The sequence below is a fragment of the Lycium barbarum genome, chromosome 8, assembly GCF_019175385.1.
Source record: "Lycium barbarum isolate Lr01 chromosome 8, ASM1917538v2, whole genome shotgun sequence".
Taxonomy (NCBI): Eukaryota; Viridiplantae; Streptophyta; class Magnoliopsida; order Solanales; family Solanaceae; genus Lycium; species Lycium barbarum.
The window spans coordinates 3,375,001-3,393,029 of record NC_083344.1 but is presented as its reverse complement, the minus strand read 5'-3'; the positions used below and the strand labels follow the sequence as shown (position 1 = coordinate 3,393,029).

The window sequence follows — 18,029 nt, the reverse complement described above, 5'->3', positions numbered from 1 at the left end:
AGTGTACGCTGACTTTGCCCCTACCTCGGGAGGTAGAGAGTATATCTTGTTCCTTATCTCGAAATATTCCGCCATAGTTAGAACAATCAAATCAAATCTCATACGAGTTTCCGATCATTTAATTATATAATTGTAAATCGTAAACTACGGCTGCTTTTGATTCTGTAATATTTTCTACATTAGTCACCCCAAGTTTTTTCATGGTAAGGTCAGCTCCTTTCCAAGTTCACCTAATCCGCCGAATAGAATACACCCATGTGAGCTATATTTTTAGTGCAATTGGTGTTTAGAATTTCTATCAAGTGAATTTACGTCAAAATTTTCCAATGAACCTGGTTTCTTACACAGCCATCACTTCTCTCTCAAATCTGAAGTATGTTAAATATTGTTTTCAGCTCTGAAATATTATAATATGATGAAGTAATCAAAGATCAGAAGAGATATCCACCTTTAGAAACTAGAAACTGCGGATACTGAATGCTTCTTATTTTGTTTTTGTTTGTAAAACTCCATATGGATGTAGCTGAGGTCTATTCAAGTTATTCAACCTCGCTGCATTATAATAGAGATGTCAACAAAAGAAACATAGTAAAGCAAGTATGCGAAAACTTGGTCCAAATAACATGTCAAAGCCAATGTGCATATATCAAATAGTAGTACACAAGCAACATAGTAATTTCACTATAGGATGATGACTTTAGGGAGCCGCCTTTTACCCCAGCTATGCCTAAGATGTGAAATGGGTGCATAAGGATGTTGTGCTCAATGTCATCTTGCTTAGGAAAGACACATCTCCGTCAAGACAAGATCCTTAGATGATCCTTTCTGTACCGTCTTGAAGAACGTTTTCGATTTTGTTAATGGTGAATGCCTATTTAGCGCCTTTCCAATCGTAACCGGTTAGGTTGACTTTGGAAAGGCTACTAAGGACCGGGTGAAGAATGAAAAATGTTCACTAAAGCCCACGGGATAAGATTTGCAAAGGAACCTGGCCTAAGAGTGGTTTTCAAGATAAAAACTGGTCATTCTATGAATTCGAGATAAAACTCCGATCCTGCAACTCCTTCCTTTGATAGCCTTGAGTTGTTGGTTACACGGACCGGAAAGCAACAACCCTTTCATTTGATATTTTGATGTTGTTAATGAGCGAAACAATAACGACCCCAAGCAAGAGAATGCAACAATACTTTCATTTAATATTGATCTCGTAAATGAGTAGAAAATCGTTCGTTCTCTTGTTATCATTGTTGTTGAAATATGAAGGAAAGGTATCAAAGAAAACAAAGATTTCTCAATTGCAATGTAGAAGATACAAAGAATAAGAAGTACAAACTCAAACTGCACTTTAATCACAAATGAATTTAGTAACCAAGTCTCCTGTTTGGTAGCCTTAATACTGGAGGAACCTTTGTCAGGGAGGGAAATGTTAGCTCTACGTTTTGTCAAAACGAGATTATCATCATAGGTTCACCTAACATAATACACTTTTTTCGACCTTTTCTTCCTACGATAAAACAAAGAAGGTTCTTAACAGCGTCAACAGCAATAAGAAGGATGCATAAATAATAGCAGAATAACAGAAAAGCCACCACAAAATACTAATTCCTCCCTCTCGATGCTTCATAGGTAGCAAAAAGTGAAAGAGTCATATCTGTACTACCTTTGTTTCTTCATCCCTTCACCAACCCACTTATCAAACTCGGTCAACAAACTATAATCAACATTATCAACAATATTGCTCGACTTCTTGGAAGAATCTTCAACACCGGTGTCACCTTGGTTTTCAGGAACTGGTTCGGGATGGCTTGGTTTTGTCAGCTGTTCCGGTGTGATGTGATCTGACACCTCACATGTATCGGGAAGAATCTGAGACTTGGATACGTCCATCCTTTCGACCTCCTCCACAGGATCTCCAGGTGTCTCCCCCACCTCAACATCACCGGTAGCACCTTCATTCGCTTTCTCAACATCACCCATAGCACCTTCATTCGCTTTCTCATTATTGTTCTTGTCACCCATAGCACCTTCATTCGCTTTCTCAACATCACCCATAGCAACGTCATTCGCTTTCTCGACATCATGCCTAGCACCTTCATTCGCTTCCTCAACATCAACCATAGCACCTTCATTCGCTTTCTCATTATTTTCCTGGTCACCCATAGCAACTTCATTCGTTTTCTGAACATCACCTACAGCATCTTCATTCGCTTTCTCGACATCATCCCTAGCACCTTCATTCGCTTCCTCAACATCACCCATAGCACCTTCATTCTCTTTCTCATTATTTTCCTTGTCACCCATAGCAACTTCATTCGTTTTCTCAACATCACCCATAGCACCTTCATTTGCTTTCTCAACATCACCCATAGCAACGTCATTCGCTTTCTCGACATAATCCCTAGCACCTTCATTTGCATCCTCAACATCACCCATAGCACCGTCATTCGCTTTCTCATTATTTTCCTTGTCACCCATAGCAACTTCATTCGCTTTCTCAACATCACCCATAGCACCTTCATTCGCTTTCTCAATATCACCCATAGCAACTTCATTCGCTTTCTCAACATCACCCATAGCAACTTCATTCGCTTTATCAACATCGCCCATAGCAACTTCATTCGCTTTCTCCACATCGCCCATAGCACTTTCATTCGCTTTCTCCACATCGCCCATAGCACCTTCATTCGCTTTCTCAACATCACCCATAGCACCTTCATTCGCTTTCTCATTATTGTCCTTGTTGCCCATAGAGTCCTTGCCATCCTCTTGCCCTTCACTAGCACTGAACTCACTAGAATCGCTATCGCCATGTCTGTCATGGGGGTCATTTCCTTCATCAAGCTGTTCAAACTAGAAAAATGAAAAACACTGTTTATTTTTCAAGTATATACTAAAAAAAGAGCACATAATATGTGCAATCCAGTGAAAAATAAGGGCAAGTTACACATTTGGCCAGTCAGCCAAAAATAATTACATTCACTAGCCAAATATACAAAAAAAGGTACACTACTATGTATAAAATATGTATATTTTACGTACATTACACATTACTATACAAAAAATATACATAATAGGGTACATTTTTGTATTTTGGCTAGCGAACACGGTTGTTGAAACACACTAAGCAGTCATGTAATAAATAGATGTCATCTGTGTGAAGGATATTGAGATAGCTTCTTCCTTCCATGTACGTGGGTTAGCCCTTGATCGGATAATTATTCTTACTTGAAGTAAAACAATAGAAATCTTTTCACTTTAACAAGGAGGGGATTCGTTATGTTTCAAAGGCAATAAAGGATATTAATATACAAAGAATATACATTTGTTGGTTATTATTTTGGAGGACGGCTATTTATGTCAATTTCCTCAAAATAAAAGGATTCCTACGTTGCGCATTACCTCGTAAGCAGTCTTTTCTCCTTGTTTCTTCGACAGAGACTCGATGGCTTTAAAAATATTTGCAAAGGATGCCGTCATGCAGTCCTTGAGCGATGCAAACTCCTTGTTGACCTAGTGAAAGAAACAAGGTAAGGTTAAAAAGTAGTTGTGTATGAAAATTCAAATGTTAAACTAAAATAGCTCAAGTGTCCATACCATCTGAATCTCATTCTTCAACTCCGACTGTCCGTCAGACAGTCTTTTGAACTCGGTCCTCCAGTTAACATGTTTCAAGAGGGGGTCAGGTTTGGTTTTAGGCAGCTTCCAACTTGCTAGAGGAAGTGCACTGATAACGTCTTCATCACTAATATGAACTTCAGCACCATCTCCAGATGCTACCTCGTTAACCCTCTCAATTTCAACTGATTCGGGCAAACCAAGTGTTGTTTTCTCAAATTCTGTTGGAGATATATTCCTCAGCTTCAACTACATAAAAATATTAGCATCAGTAGAGAAGAAACAATGACTTTGAGTACACCACTTATATAACCGTCTAGATCGTATATTACATATTACATGTATAACAAAACATTACAATATATATACCCTAAATTTTATTTTATTTTAAAAAAAAAAAAACATTAGCACGAGTAGAAAATAAAAATGATTCATAATTAATGATGCTAACTAAACTTTGAATACACCATAGATATAACATTCTAAGCCGGTATATTACATGTATAAACATTATGACATACTAGAAATATACCATTAGTATACAATTTTAAACTGAGAAAGTATCCCACAATGGTGAGTACATGAATGGTATATCAAATTTATATGTTAACACAGTCAAAAATAAATGACTATACTTTCCAATTACCTGATCATCCCGCCTCTTCTTGAAAATCCCACGCGACAATTCCCTAAAACTTGGCTGCTTTGTAACTTTCCAACTAAGTATGCGGGGCACTTTGTCATCAATTCGGAAAGCAATCTTATTATTAACATAAGGGCAACACTCATAAAACCAACACTGGAATGCCAATGGTAATCCACCAAGCCTGTACATCGAAGGCTTCCCCTGCAACTTACCCTTCATAGACTCCAACGTGGCTTTAAAGACAACTTTCCCCCAAGGATACGTTTCATACGCACCGCTCTCAACAAGCTCAATTTCATCCCTCGAGATCTGTTTACGATTCACAGTGGAGAACAAAAATGTGTGTATGAAATATAGGACAGCAATCTTGACTGCATCCTCATCGGATTTCCATCTCTTTTTAAGGAAGCAGTCAATTAAGGATTGCTTAGGTACCCTGGTAAGCTCCGAAAAGTCAGAAAAGTACGTATCAACTAACCGGCCTGCCCCATCAGAATCATAGCACTTATCAGCATCGCCGGTACACTTTAACCCGGTGATAAGACCAAACTCAACAAGCCCAAAACGCAGACTGACATCTTTAATTGATATCCACAACGCATCCTCTTCCTCCTCAACCACCTCCTTCAGCAATAGGTGGTGTATCAACTGATGCTGAACCACTACATGGGGCAAATCAAGAAAATGCCCGAAGCAGGTTTCCCTGAACATCTGAATCTGCTTAGCGTCCAACTTCTCATTTAACAAGTTAACGATATCAACATTAGTGTGTGCCCCAACCCTTGGGTTGTAACGCTTCTTCGGTTTAACATAAAAATCCCCAATCTACATAACAGCAATGATAAAGTAAAGATATATGTTAATACACAAGAAATTGTCAAACATGCTATAATCCTAATGTACAATTCAAAAGCACAGCAAATAGAACCAGAACATATATACGGTTTTGTATCCAGTTTGTACACTGTATACTATCAGTGGCGGAGGCAGGACTTTTGCCAAGGGGGCCCAAAAAATCAATGGAACGAGAAAATGTTGTAAGAAAGACTCGAATCTGCATGCTCTTTGAAAATTTGAACCCCCTTTACCACTTACCACTGAGCTAAGTCTTTGATTTGTGTTAAGGGGGTTCAACATTTCATATATACACATAAAACATAAATTTGACCCTATATGCACAGTGTAACTTTTCGACGAAGGGGGTTCAGATGAACCCTTGCCTCCGTGTACATCCGCCCTTGTATACTGTATAGGCTAAAGTAATACGCGTCCCCATAAACTTGTCAATATCTTTTATTTTGATGCTAGACTTCAGACTTGTTACTGTTGAACACTTCAATCTTAACAAATGTGTACCTATTAGACACACACATCATGTACACAAATGAATTTTTTCCATATATACTGGATTTTTTACTGAGAAAATTTAGGGGTTTTTTGAAACTAGAACTTGGACTTGTTCCTATTGAACACTTCAATCTTAACAAATGTGTATCATATACACAAAATATATATACACACACAGATATACGGTCTTATATCCAGCCTGTACACTGTATCATATACCATATATGCGGTCTTGTATCCAGCATGTACACTGTATACTATCAGTGGCGGAGGAGGGATTTTTTCCAAGGGGGTTCAAAAAATCAAAGAAATGAGAAAATGTTGTAAGAAATACTTGAACCTGCATGCTCTATGAAAATTTGAACCCTCTTTGCCACTGAGCTAAGTCTTTCATTTGTGTTAAGGGGGTTCAACATTTAATATATAGACATAAAACATAAATGTGACTCTATATACACAGTGTAACTTTCCGACTGCCTCCGTGTCAATCCGCCCTTGTATACTATATAGGCTAAAGTCATAGGCATTCCCATAAACTTGTCAGCATCTTTTATTTTGATGCTAGAATTCGGACTTGTTCAGGTTGAACACTTCAATCTTGACACTTGTCTACCTATTAGACACACACATCATATCCACAAATATATATACTAGATTTTTTACTAAGAAAATTTAGGGTTTTTTTGACACTAGAACACTTCAATCTGAACAAATGTGTATCATATACACAAATTATATATACACATACATTATATACACATCATATACATTTCATATATACACATAATGCATGTATACTTTGTATATACACACAAAGAGTATACTAAATATATACTTCAATTATATGTATAACCACATCATGCATACAAATCTATACCAGACCCTACTTGTGGGGTTATGTTGTTACATACAAATATACATCACATATATACACCTAATATACAACATAAGAAGATGGAAAGTAACTCCAAATCCTCGCTTTTCTCCTTCTCTTCATCATAAACTTTTGTCCTTTAGCAACAATAACACGCAAATTACTACTATTCCTCAGCCTCTTCCTCTTTTTAGATTTTTTCACATAAATTTTTTCATACACTCGCGATTTTTTACTGAAAAACTTAAGGGTTTCCCCTTTTTTGGAATCCTCAAAAGTACAACAAATAGTACATATTTATGATTTCTATTCTGTTCGTACGCTGTATTCTACACACACACACACACACACACGCGCACATCATATACACTATATATAGACACATAATATACTATACATCTACACATCATACATACAAATATATACACATCATATATCACAATAACATGTCCAGTATAGTCCGACAAGTATACACATCATATACATTTCATAGATACACACAGAGTATACTAAATGTATACTTCAATTATACATATAACCACATCATACATACAAATCTATACCAGACCCCACTTGTGGGATTACACTAGATATGTTGTTGTGGTTGTTGTTACATACAAATACATCGGATATATACACATGATATAGTCCGACAAGTCTACATATCATATACATTTCATATATACACACAGAGTAAACTAAATGTATACTTCAATTATACGTATAACCACATCATACATACAAATCTATACCAGACCCCACTTATGGGATTACACTAGATATGTTGTTGTGGTTGTTGTTACATACAAATACATCGGATATATACACATGATATACACATAATATACAATAAAAGAAGATGAAATATACCTCCAAATCTTCGCTTTTCTCCTTCTCTTCATCATAAACTTTTCTCCTTTTAGCAACAACAACACCCAAATTACTACTATTCTTTAACCTTTTCCTCTTTTTACTTTTTTTCACATGGTTTTTTCCATATACTTTGTTTTTTTTCAAGAACAAACTTAGGGTTTTTTTGGGTTCTTTTAGAACAGCAAGTGTTTGAGATCGAGTTCTTCTATCACTTGAAATTTGTACTTTTTTTGAATCATCAGAATTAGGAGAATTCTCCATTTCTGCAACACAAAAAAAGAGTCAAAAATTGCAGTAATAAACCACTTTTTCTTCGAATTCACTATGAAAACTGAGTTTTTGTGGCCAATTCTGTAAAAAGAAAAAAAAATGAGAAAATGGAATGGGGTTTTAAGTTATCATAGCTAATTATTATTATTATTAGTGTTATGAAGAGTAAGAGAAGATTAATAATAATGGAGGAAAAGAGAGGGTTTGTGAAAAAACCTGGTTTTTCTGTTTTTGCGGAGTAATGAGAGAGTCTAGTGAAAAAGAAAAAGAAAAAAAGGAGGAAAATAAAAATTAGAAAAACGTTTTGATAAACATGAGTAAATAATGGTAATTTGTTAAGATTTGGGCAAATTGATGACCCGATCATTTATCATTAAATTTATTTTGATTTCAAATTCAATTTAGCTAAAAGTTATGATTGATTTAGATTAAAAAAGTAGTTTATATAGATTTATAATAATCTTGTTAATATTTTTAAAAAATTATATTTGGATTTTAATATATAGCATTTAGCAATAATAAGTAAAAAATTATTGCTTTTATTTAGTAATAAAACTAAGCAAATTATTAGTAGAAAAGAAAAATTCTACCTCCAGGTAGAGTTTGATTATTGCTTTCATTTAGTAATAAAACTAAGCAAATTATTAGTAGAAAAGAAAAATTCTACCTCCAGGTAAAGTTTGAAGTTTTGCATTCAAAATTCTGCCTGAGGCCTAATTTTGAATGCAAATTCTACCTGCAGGCACACAGGTAGAGTTTTGCTACAAACTCTGCCTTGCGAATTTTTTTATATTTTTGAATGAGCCAAAATTCGAATCTCAAATCTCATGATATTAGACGAAAAACAAATATTAAAGACCATTAATTTAATGGGCAAAAATTAAAGAACACCCAAAAGAAGGGCATTCCGGCGAATTGCCCTTTTCTAGCTCCCGCACACTACAAAGAATTTGATGCCATTTGTATGCTACTGCATGATACGATTTTATTTGTGGAATTATAATATTGAAGATGGACTATGCTTGTGATGGTTGTACCTCGTGCAGTTCGAGAACAGTGAGAGTTGGTTTACAGAAAGACAACACAAGTTCCATTATTTACATTCAGACCCCTTAAGTTTAGTTTTCATAATTACGCATTTACCTCATGTCCATTAGTTACGCTTTCTTCCTTTATATTCTGTTCTTGTAACCCTGTTGAAGTTCATCAACGCAAAATCATATTTTAGCTCACAGTATAGTTTTAGATTAGCTTGGTTACTAGCTAGATTTCTTCCCAAATTCAAACTTGTATCACTGCAAGCAGGGGCGGAGCCAAGTGTAACCGAGGGGGTTCAAACCCTCTCGGCAGAAAATTACAGTGTATATTGAAGGTTAAAGTTATTTTTTTATGTATATATGGTAGATATTGAACCCCCTTGGCTTCTTCGTATGTTTACTTCTTCGTATTTTTTAACCCCCTTACAGAAAATCCTGACTCTGCCACTGACTGCAAGAAAGGTTTTGATAGGAAATATAATTCAGGAGGTAACAACATCACTCCATAATTTAACTATTAAATTGACAAAACGTAAACAGTTTAAGAGTTATTTTTAGGTATTACTCGACAAAAAGAAGACAAAAGTCACAATCTCTACCTGAAGTAAAGGTATAAAAGAAAACAAAGATTTTCTCGACTGTGATGTGCTTAAATAAAGCAGAGAAAACACAAAAGGCAACAAACTCAACTGCCAATTCACAAAGGAATATAGTTGCAACACTCCGTTTGTTAACCTTATATTGGAAGAAGGGAAATACCTCTTCATTTTCAAGAACACAGGTTCACTAACATATTACACATTTTCCTCCTCTGAAAAGCAAACTTCTTAACAGTAACAACAGCGAGTTCATGCCAGATAGATACATAAAAGAACACGGGAAAGAAAAATAACAGAAATCGGGAAGATGTTATTAAGCTCAATTTGAGCTTAACACAAAATGTTGTTAGCTCAATCTAAGTCTGCTAAGTTAAACCTGTCTCATTCCTCCCACTCCATGCTTCTTAGGACATATGTCGTTCATTTGGCGGATGATTTATTTGTTGATTCACTGCCCATCTCCCAGAAGCACTGACAAACATCGGTCATGACCTTCATCACGGAAAAATTAGGATCAAGTTCTTTGTATTCTTTGAGACATTTATCATCCATTAACTTCACCACTGCATCAAGAGTAGGCATTTGGAAACCTGATTTTCCAAGAACCGAGTCATAATTCAACATAATTTTCACCTCTCCAGATTGTGAAGAAGCTATCTCAAGGCCGGAAGGAGATTTAACCCTGTTTGTTTCAGGCTTGCCATTAGCTACTCCTGGACAAGGTGGATCTCCATCATTTTTATCTGATTCGACTACAGTTGCCAATGTGTTATCTTGTCTGCCTATTGAACCACTTGCAACTGGAGACTTCCCTTTACCTGATGAACCTGCAAATTCAGATCACATACTCTCAAAGAAGCAAAAGACACTCCACGTAGTTCTTGTACCAAAGTTAAAAGACAGACAGAAAGAATACTGATAGACTAATAGTAATACGGGTGGCAACATTAGCCCATGTAAATATGACCCGCCAACCCGTTTAAGTTTGGGCAGGTGGGTCATTATTGGCTCAAACATTTTGACTCGCTCAACTGAACTCATCTAAAAAGTGGGCTGATGTGTAGCCCAATTTGACCCATGAGAAATCTTGTCAAAATATTTTAAAAAGACTTTTGTTTTGTTTTGTTTTGTTTTGATATGTTATATAATAGTGATCAAGGATACAACCATCATAATGTCCTTCAGAGACATCCCGTAAAATTGTAAAATTGGAATGATAGAGAAAAGATTAGCATGGCCCTAACGCAAGGATGACATGCATAAAAAGGATACTGCCTTCATAATCACAACTAGCAACTTTTCATGTTTCTTCAACATTCCTGTATAGATTGGAATACTTTCTGTACAGTTGGCTACAAGAACAAATGGAAATGGATAATCTTGCCAAATCTGAAGTTGGATATACGAATAGGAAATTTGAAATTCAGTGGAAGAATTGGGAAAAGCTTAATTAAATTTGACTCTAAAGGCATCATATAGTATTAAGCTGGTGCCTTGAAAACAAAATTTTCAGAGCAAAGCAATCTTGTTGTAGAAGAAGGTATCAAACTAATCATCAACCTAACATGTTATTCCATAACTTTGCCAATCTCAACAGCACACATAAAAGAGTGCCTTCCAACACTTAGGGTGTGTTTGGTATGGAGGAAATAGAAAATGTTTTCCAGTTTTCTCATGTTTGGTTGGTCAAAATATTTTGGAAAACATTTTCTCTAGGAAACAAGTTCCATAATAATGAGGAAAATGACTTCCCTGATGGAAGTAAGGAAAACAAGTTCCATAAGTAACATTGCAAGTTCATTGTCTCCTCCTCACACACCCAATGCCCCCAAGCCCCCACCCATTGACCATCCCACCTCGCGTCACCACCAAACCCCCACTCCCCACCCCATCCCAGCCCCATAGTGTTTTGCTAGATTACATGTAATTGGTCTTGAGATAAATTTTTTTTTGCGTATTTACCAAACACTAGAAAATAAAAAGAAATCCACTTATTTTTCAAGAAAATATTTTCCTTTGTGCCAAACACACCCTTATTCTAATATCATAAGATTGAATTATAAGAACGGGGATGAGAGAGCCTCTACCTGGGCGGATGACGGAAAGTGGAACTGCATTATGTGGCAGGTCATCAGTGATTGGCTCATCCTTAGGTTTGATAAAAGTGTGATTAGCAACAGCATTCTTCTTGGGTGACAGTGGGATGCCAGAACCAGAAGTAGAACCAATGGGTTGCTTTCCTTTGTTTCTACTAAGTGATTCGTTGCCCATGGACTGAGGGGAATCAAAAACACCTGGTGACTGGTTTTGCAAATGAGATTCAAGAGGCTCATTTGGTTGACTTGAATGATTTTTTAAGCGCTGCTTTTTCAGAGGTGGTTCAGGCTCATCTTGCACCAGAGCCTCTTGCTGAAGGAAACCGAAAAACGGAAGGAAGTAAAGGTGAGTAGAGAGACTTGAGGAAAATGACAAATCAGGAAATACAGTAGCAACAATGCAAGAACATTAAAGTAGTTCAATACTTCGGCAATCTCGGGTGACTTTTTACTTTCTGCATCCTGAAATGAAAGAAAGAATGTCAGCAAAAAATAAGCTTACATGAAAGAGATGGCAGAAAACTGAACAAAGTACTCCCTATGCTCCATTTTATGTGACCCTCTTTCCTTTTTAGTATGTTCCAAAAAGACTCGAACTTTTCGTATTTGAAAACAATTTTACATGCTTTTATAGCTGTAGAAATGACATGCCACGTTTAAGAACACAAATTCCAAGTCTTCTTTTCCTTCCTAAACTCCATGCTCAGCCAAACATCCTCATGTAAAATGAAACGGAGGGAGTACTCATTGGAAAGGAAGAGAAACAAAAGTGAATTGAATAATGAAGGAAACTAGCACCTTTGCTTCCTCGTTATCAAATATTGCATCTGCAAGGACCCTATAGTTCTCCTCTTCTATAAGGTCCCAATTTTTGTTATACAATTTTAAAAGATTCTTCAACACTGGCTTCACTTTCTCTCCAGAAATCCCGAGAGCTTTCATAGCACGAAAGGCATTATCGACCCTAGGGTTCGGAGGCATTGCTGATCAAAGCTGATCTAAGATAGCAGGTTTGAAATTAGTCACTGAGCCTGCATTGACATCATCTGCTTCAGACGGGGATAAGAATACAAATACAAGATAGCCAACAGAATCACACAGCCATAACACCAAAGACATATAAATGAGGCCATGTATACCCAATTATAATAACTAATCTAAACATCCACACTATGATTTTGATTAAAAAAAATTAAATTATTTTGCAAGGTAAGTCAGTAAGAAAGTCACATAAAGCTGATAGGGGTGTCTTCTACTGGCATATAAAGATGGCTGAATATTCTAAGAGTAGGAAACCAAAATAGGACTTTTTAAAAATAGGATTTGTTTATTTTCTATTTAAATATGTTATATATATAATGTCATTTTTTCCCCTTCCTTGAAAGGGTAAGACACAGGTACTTGGTTCGCTCTATTTCTTTTTCTCCCCATGAATAAATAACACTGAAAGCTTCTCTTACCATCTTAAGAAAGCGGTTATGAGCACAAGCAGACAAGAATAAGAATATAAACAAATCTATTATATAGTTCATTCTCTTCTAACAATGTTGAACCCAGTCTAAACTTTATTCATCCAATGAGAAGTCTATACACGTCAAAGGACAGGTATTTTATAGATGTTTCAGGTTGTACTTCAGTTGTATACAAATATCCCTCTGCATAGTAGGTATCTTTCCTCTTCCATTAGCTAAAAGCTCATTCTGAATTATCAACTAACTGGAGATGCCAACAAGATATTTGAGAACAGATACACATGTTAGAAGGTCACTCAAATACTTGAGCGTCATATAGCTGTCAGGTGGCACTTATGTTACATGTAATTGCCGTTGCCATTTATGATGAAAATACATGCTTGTCAGAGTTTAGCCAAGACTGGTATGACACGAGGAACATGCTACTGGAAAGCGTCCTTATAAGAGTTTTATTTTGCATGTAGAACCTAGCCATGCTTGATGGTAGTACTCATTCAGCCAATGGTTCTTTTTATAAAACAGGAGCTATTTCCCAGTATATCCCACCGCAGATTGCAGGCACTCTAATTAGGGATGTAAGACGAAAACATAGGATAGTAACTAATAAGTAGATTTGATAGTGGATAATAAGTATGCATGTAACTGGAATAGTAGCCTTAAGAAGAATACAGAGTTACAACCTTGGCACACACAAATTCTCATTTCATTATCAAAAAGAGTTCCAAGAATTTATGATCAAACTATCAACTAACAGTCTAACACAACCATTATATCACTAAGGGTGTGTTTGTTAGGAGGGAAAGCATTTTCTAATTTTCTCATGTTTGGTTGTTGAAAAATATTTTCTCGAAGAAAACAAGTTTCTAGAAAATCAGAAAAATGAATTCCCTAATGAGTGTAGGAATAAGTTCCATAAGTGGTACTTCATGGGGATTTTGTTTTTGTTTTTGTTTTTATTCTTATCAAAAAAAAAATCCCCAACACCCCCACCTACACAACCATACTCACCCCCTATTCTAACCTACCCCACCAGCAACCCATAATGTTTGCCTAGATTATATACAAAATCTCTTGGGACAATATTTTTTACTTACTTAGCAAACATCCAAAAAATAAGGAAAACATTTTCCTAGGAGACCATAAATAAACCCTAAATCATGAATAATCATAAAAACTGATATGCTCTAAAATTAACATTATTACCAACATGGAAGACCATAAGAAAAATATAAAAATCTTTATGAGCATCTCCTCTAACTGAAACCAAAATTCCATCTACACGTAGCAAAAAGCAACTTCAGTTAGAAATTTTATAAGAACAATTGAATTGCCACAACTGAAAATACTGTACAATATTAAAGAAGAAGAACCCAGTCGCCTAGTGGTCTCAAAGCTAGAGTAACGACCTTGATTGTACGAATCCCAGCAGAGTCAGCGGGTGAATTCTTTCAATCTGCCTAAGTCTTGGCGAGCAAGGTTACCCTTACCTCTCTTGATGGGAGGCAGCAGGTAACCCGTGGATTAGCGGAGGTGCAGGCAAGTTCGCTCCAACATCACCTTTATCCAAAAAAAGCAAATGTACTGTCAAAGGAGAACAAAAACGTGGTAATTCATGCCTAAAGCACCATAGCAGATAGAAACAGAATGCAGCACCAAAAACACTTGACACTTCTACGAAATAAAACTCAAAGCTGTTCTTATACTTGTTAAACTGAGAAAATTCACCCAAACTGTAAAACTGAAGGGGCATTGAAGAATAGCAAGTCAACGATCCTCATTTCTACCTAAATAAATTTTTTTAAAATTAATGTCAAAGGAGAACAAAAACATGGTAATTCATGCACAAGAATACTCCTAAGCATATAGAAACACAATGCAGCAATAAACCTGGGAAAATAAAATTCAAATCTGTTCTCATAAGTCATAAGTGTTAAATTGGGCAACTTCAGCCAAACTATAAAACTGTAGGGACATTGAAGAACAGTAAGTCAGCGAAATTCATTTCTACCAAAATTAAGAAACAAAGTACTATCAAATAAGAACAAAACATGGTAATTCATGCACAAGTATACTCCTAAAGCACTACAGCAGATAGAAATACAATGCAGCCACAAAATCACTTGACACTTCTGGAAAATAAAATTCAAAGCATTTCTTATAGTTGTTAAACTGGGCAAATTCACCCAAACAGTAAAACTGTTGGGACATTGAAGAATATCAACTCAGCGAAGTTCATTTCTACCTAAATAAATAAAAGTACTATCAAAGCAGAACAAAAACATGGTAATTCATGCACAAGAATTCTCCTAAAGCACCACAACAGACAGAAACAGAATGCAGCAACAAAGGGTGTGTTTGGTATGGAGGAACATATTTGGTTGGTCTAAACTTTTGAAGAACAATTTCTCTAGGAAAACAAGTTCCTTAAAAACTGAGAAAAATCTAACGGAAACAAGTTCCACAAGTGTCATTCCACATTGATCGTCTCCTCCCCACCCTCCAACACATCCCATCCCCACCCCCATCCCCAACTCCAACCCCCACCTCCCATAGTGTTTGGGTAAACTATATGCAATTTTTTTTTTTTTTAATAATCATAGTATCCGAGCCAGCTTGCGCGCCATCGACTAATTCCACAGGTTACCTGCCACCTCCCACCAGCACAACAGCAACAATAGATACCAGATAACTCTGTCCACCAACGCTAAAACATGTGGGAAGAAATCACCTAGTGTTTTAGTCTATGCTGGAATTTGAACCCGAGACCTCATGGCACTCAACCCACTTCATTGACCATTAGGCCACATTCTGGGGTGCCTATATACAAATATTTTTGATATAATTTATTTTTATTTTTTTTGAAACTGGTAAAGTTAAAAGATAATAATATTTTATGCTTACGTACCAAACACAAGAAAATAAGTAAATCAACCACTTATTTTCCAAGAAAATATTTTCCTTCATACCAAACACACCCAAATCAATACAGTCTGCACAATAGTGCTCTCAATTTGAATCAACTATAATATAATTGATTATACTACATTTGTACTCACTGTAACAAAATAATAATAATTTAGGGGCCGTTTGGTTTAAGGTATAAGGTGGGTTATCTCAGCACTAATTTTTATACCATGTTTGGTATAAGGTATAAATTAGTGCTGGGATAAATTTATACCTTGTACCAAACATGGTATAAAAATTAGTGCTGGGATAACCCAGCTTATATCTTCTTAACCCACTTATACTGGGATTATTTTATACCATCTTTTTAGATGGTATAAAATAATCCCAATAGATGAGATAAATTAGTCCCGGGATTGTAATCCGGGACTAATGAGTCCTTAAACCAAACGACCCCTTACAGTTTTGGGCTAAAGCTAACCTTTAGCTCCACAAAACCCACTAACCTTTAAAAAAAAAAAAAAAAAAATCCACTTAATATGAACAAATAATTTATCAAAAACCCAATAATATTTTTTTCAAGAATCTAAAACCCATAAACTCAAAATCCTATCTCTCCTCCACAAAACCAAGTAGCTTAATAAAATTCACTTTATATGTATAAATAATTTATCAAAAACCCAATAATATTTTTTTCAAGAATCTAAAACCCATAAACTCAAAATCCTATCTCTGCTCCACAAAACCAAGTAGCTTAATAAAATTCACTTTATATGTATAAATATAAATCAAGAACCCTGTAAAAAATAAAAATTCAAGAATCTATAATCCTATAGCTGCTTCTAAAAAATTCATAAACAAAAAGTATTATATCTGCTTCTATATATATATATATATAATTGTGAAAATGAGAATGTGTTTGGTACTAACATGGAAAAATAACCTTAAATTTACCTGCAGCAATGGGTAAATGTGAAGTGAAAGAGCACGGCGGAGAAATATATATATGAGGAGCACGAGAAAAAAAAAAATGGACTTGTTTGACGTGTTGGGCGTTTGTATTATCGAGTTTTTTTCACTCAAATAGTCCCTTAATTTTAGGGGTAAATCTAACTTTATTATTTGTAATTGCGGAAAAGGTTAAAAACACCCTTTTAAGCGTTTGCAAAATTTATCTGAATGACAAAAATGATCCCTTATATTTAGTAGGCGTTTGGCCAAAGAAATCAAGAACTTTTTCACTTTTTTTTTTGGGAATTTTGGAGTTGGAGTTGTGTTTGGTCATAGTTTTTATAAATAGTATTTTTTTTGTTGAAATGTACTTTTTCAATAAGGTTTTGGTTGTGAAAAAAGTGAAAAAATATAACTTCAAGTTGTATTTGGAATTTTCATGACCAAACACTAATTTTTGAAAAAAGTGAATAATTCTTATGGCCAAACGGGTCCTAAGGGTTGGTTTATAATTGATCCTTACGGTTCTACGCACTTAACAATTTTAGTTCTTTAAATTTTTCAAATGTCCAATATTGTAAGTCCTTGTTAAATATTTACTGAATGTGTTCTGTTAAATAATTAAATTTGATGGGAACTATGAAGGAAAAAAATGTAACTATATAAATATCAATGAAGTCTCATCAAATCTTGAAATATGCGTGTGGACGTTTAAATTGTATCAAATTAATCCATAAAGTTATTTGGATTACATTTCAAATACATGATATATTGCTCCGAATAAATATTATGGATTAATACAATTGGGTTAATTATTTAAGTCAATAAATATGGATTTAAGTAATGGCCCAATTTCATTGGGCTACATATGATGAACCCCAAGATGTCATCTTATTCAAGAGGCCCAAATTGATGTCACATGTCAAATGACGTGGCACGCCAAGTCAAATAAAGGAGCCTATAGGGTCATGCCACGTGTCAACATGATGCAGCATGCCTAGTCAAATCAAAGGCCAATGAAGATGCGCCATGTGTACAAGTGACATGTTCCGGCCAATCAAATATCGGCATGTCAGTTTAATTCTGATCGGTCGAAAGAAGCCTGTCATTGTCACAACTCCTTCATCATACAACTATAAATAAGGGTCTCATAATTCAGAAAAAGGACAAAAGTTCTAACAAGAAACAAGAGAGAGCTCGTGGATTAAACGCTGCAGATTTCTCTACAAGCTAAAAGCATTCAAGCATTCAAGTATTTCTCTAAAAGTTCTAGAGATCCAGACGAAGATTCAAGATTAAGCTCAAAAGCCCTTGAATTCAAGTACAAGTTAAGATCAAATCCATC

The 18,029-nt window shown here is 35.5% G+C and overlaps 2 protein-coding genes and 1 non-coding gene across 8 annotated transcripts; 1 reads left to right on the top strand and 2 right to left on the bottom strand.

Annotated features, from left to right (window-relative positions):
• Positions 1 to 1,271: 1,271 nt before the first annotated feature.
• LOC132605714 (uncharacterized) lies at positions 1,272 to 7,880 on the bottom strand. 2 transcript variants are annotated; one of them, XM_060318904.1, is made up of 6 exons: positions 7,353 to 7,880; positions 4,262 to 5,086; positions 3,595 to 3,864; positions 3,400 to 3,510; positions 1,983 to 2,850; positions 1,272 to 1,949 (listed from the first exon to the last, which is right to left on the bottom strand). In XM_060318904.1, exons 1-6 carry the CDS (start codon positions 7,614 to 7,616, stop codon positions 1,657 to 1,659), a joined length of 2,631 nt encoding a protein of 876 aa, XP_060174887.1. In that variant the 5' UTR covers positions 7,617 to 7,880; the 3' UTR covers positions 1,272 to 1,656. The 2 variants fall into 2 exon arrangements, with proteins under 2 accessions (XP_060174887.1, XP_060174886.1); XM_060318903.1 differs by having other exon boundaries at positions 1,272 to 2,850; positions 7,353 to 7,879.
• Positions 7,881 to 9,372: 1,492 nt separating this feature from the next.
• Positions 9,373 to 16,836, bottom strand: LOC132605712 (probable inactive histone-lysine N-methyltransferase SUVR2). Of its 5 annotated transcripts, XM_060318901.1 has the most exons (7): positions 16,688 to 16,836; positions 14,236 to 14,386; positions 14,033 to 14,104; positions 12,156 to 12,388; positions 11,784 to 11,819; positions 11,349 to 11,670; positions 9,373 to 10,088 (listed from the first exon to the last, which is right to left on the bottom strand). In XM_060318901.1, exons 4-7 carry the CDS (start codon positions 12,336 to 12,338, stop codon positions 9,682 to 9,684), a joined length of 948 nt encoding a protein of 315 aa, XP_060174884.1. In that variant the 5' UTR covers positions 12,339 to 12,388; positions 14,033 to 14,104; positions 14,236 to 14,386; positions 16,688 to 16,836; the 3' UTR covers positions 9,373 to 9,681. The 5 variants fall into 5 exon arrangements, with proteins under 5 accessions (XP_060174884.1, XP_060174881.1, XP_060174883.1 ...); XM_060318898.1 differs by lacking the exon at positions 14,033 to 14,104 and having other exon boundaries at positions 16,688 to 16,835; XM_060318900.1 differs by lacking the exon at positions 14,033 to 14,104 and having other exon boundaries at positions 16,664 to 16,749.
• On the top strand, positions 10,442 to 10,546 carry LOC132608406 (U6 spliceosomal RNA). Its single transcript, XR_009570330.1, has one exon. It is a non-coding gene; the product is annotated as a U6 spliceosomal RNA (small nuclear RNA).
• Positions 16,837 to 18,029: the final 1,193 nt, after the last annotated feature.

Bases quoted from the DNA above. Each gene is read 5' to 3' on its own strand.
- LOC132605712 (XM_060318901.1), bottom strand. From the start codon at position 12,338: ATGCCTCCGAACCCTAGGGTCGATAATGCCTTTCGTGCTATGAAAGCT. The intron at 11,671-11,783 runs GTATTGAACTAC...GGTTTCCTTCAG, and splicing joins AGTCACCCGAGATTGCCGAA to CAAGAGGCTCTGGTGCAAGA. The intron at 10,089-11,348 runs GTAGAGGCTCTC...CTGAATTTGCAG, and splicing joins ACTTTCCGTCATCCGCCCAG to GTTCATCAGGTAAAGGGAAG.
- LOC132605714 (XM_060318903.1), bottom strand. From the start codon at position 7,616: ATGGAGAATTCTCCTAATTCTGATGATTCAAAAAAAGTACAAATTTCA. The intron at 3,865-4,261 runs GTAATTGGAAAG...ATTTTTATGTAG, and splicing joins AGAAGAGGCGGGATGATCAG to TTGAAGCTGAGGAATATATC. The intron at 2,851-3,399 runs GTAATGCGCAAC...TCATTTTTCTAG, and splicing joins GAGAAAAGACTGCTTACGAG to TTTGAACAGCTTGATGAAGG.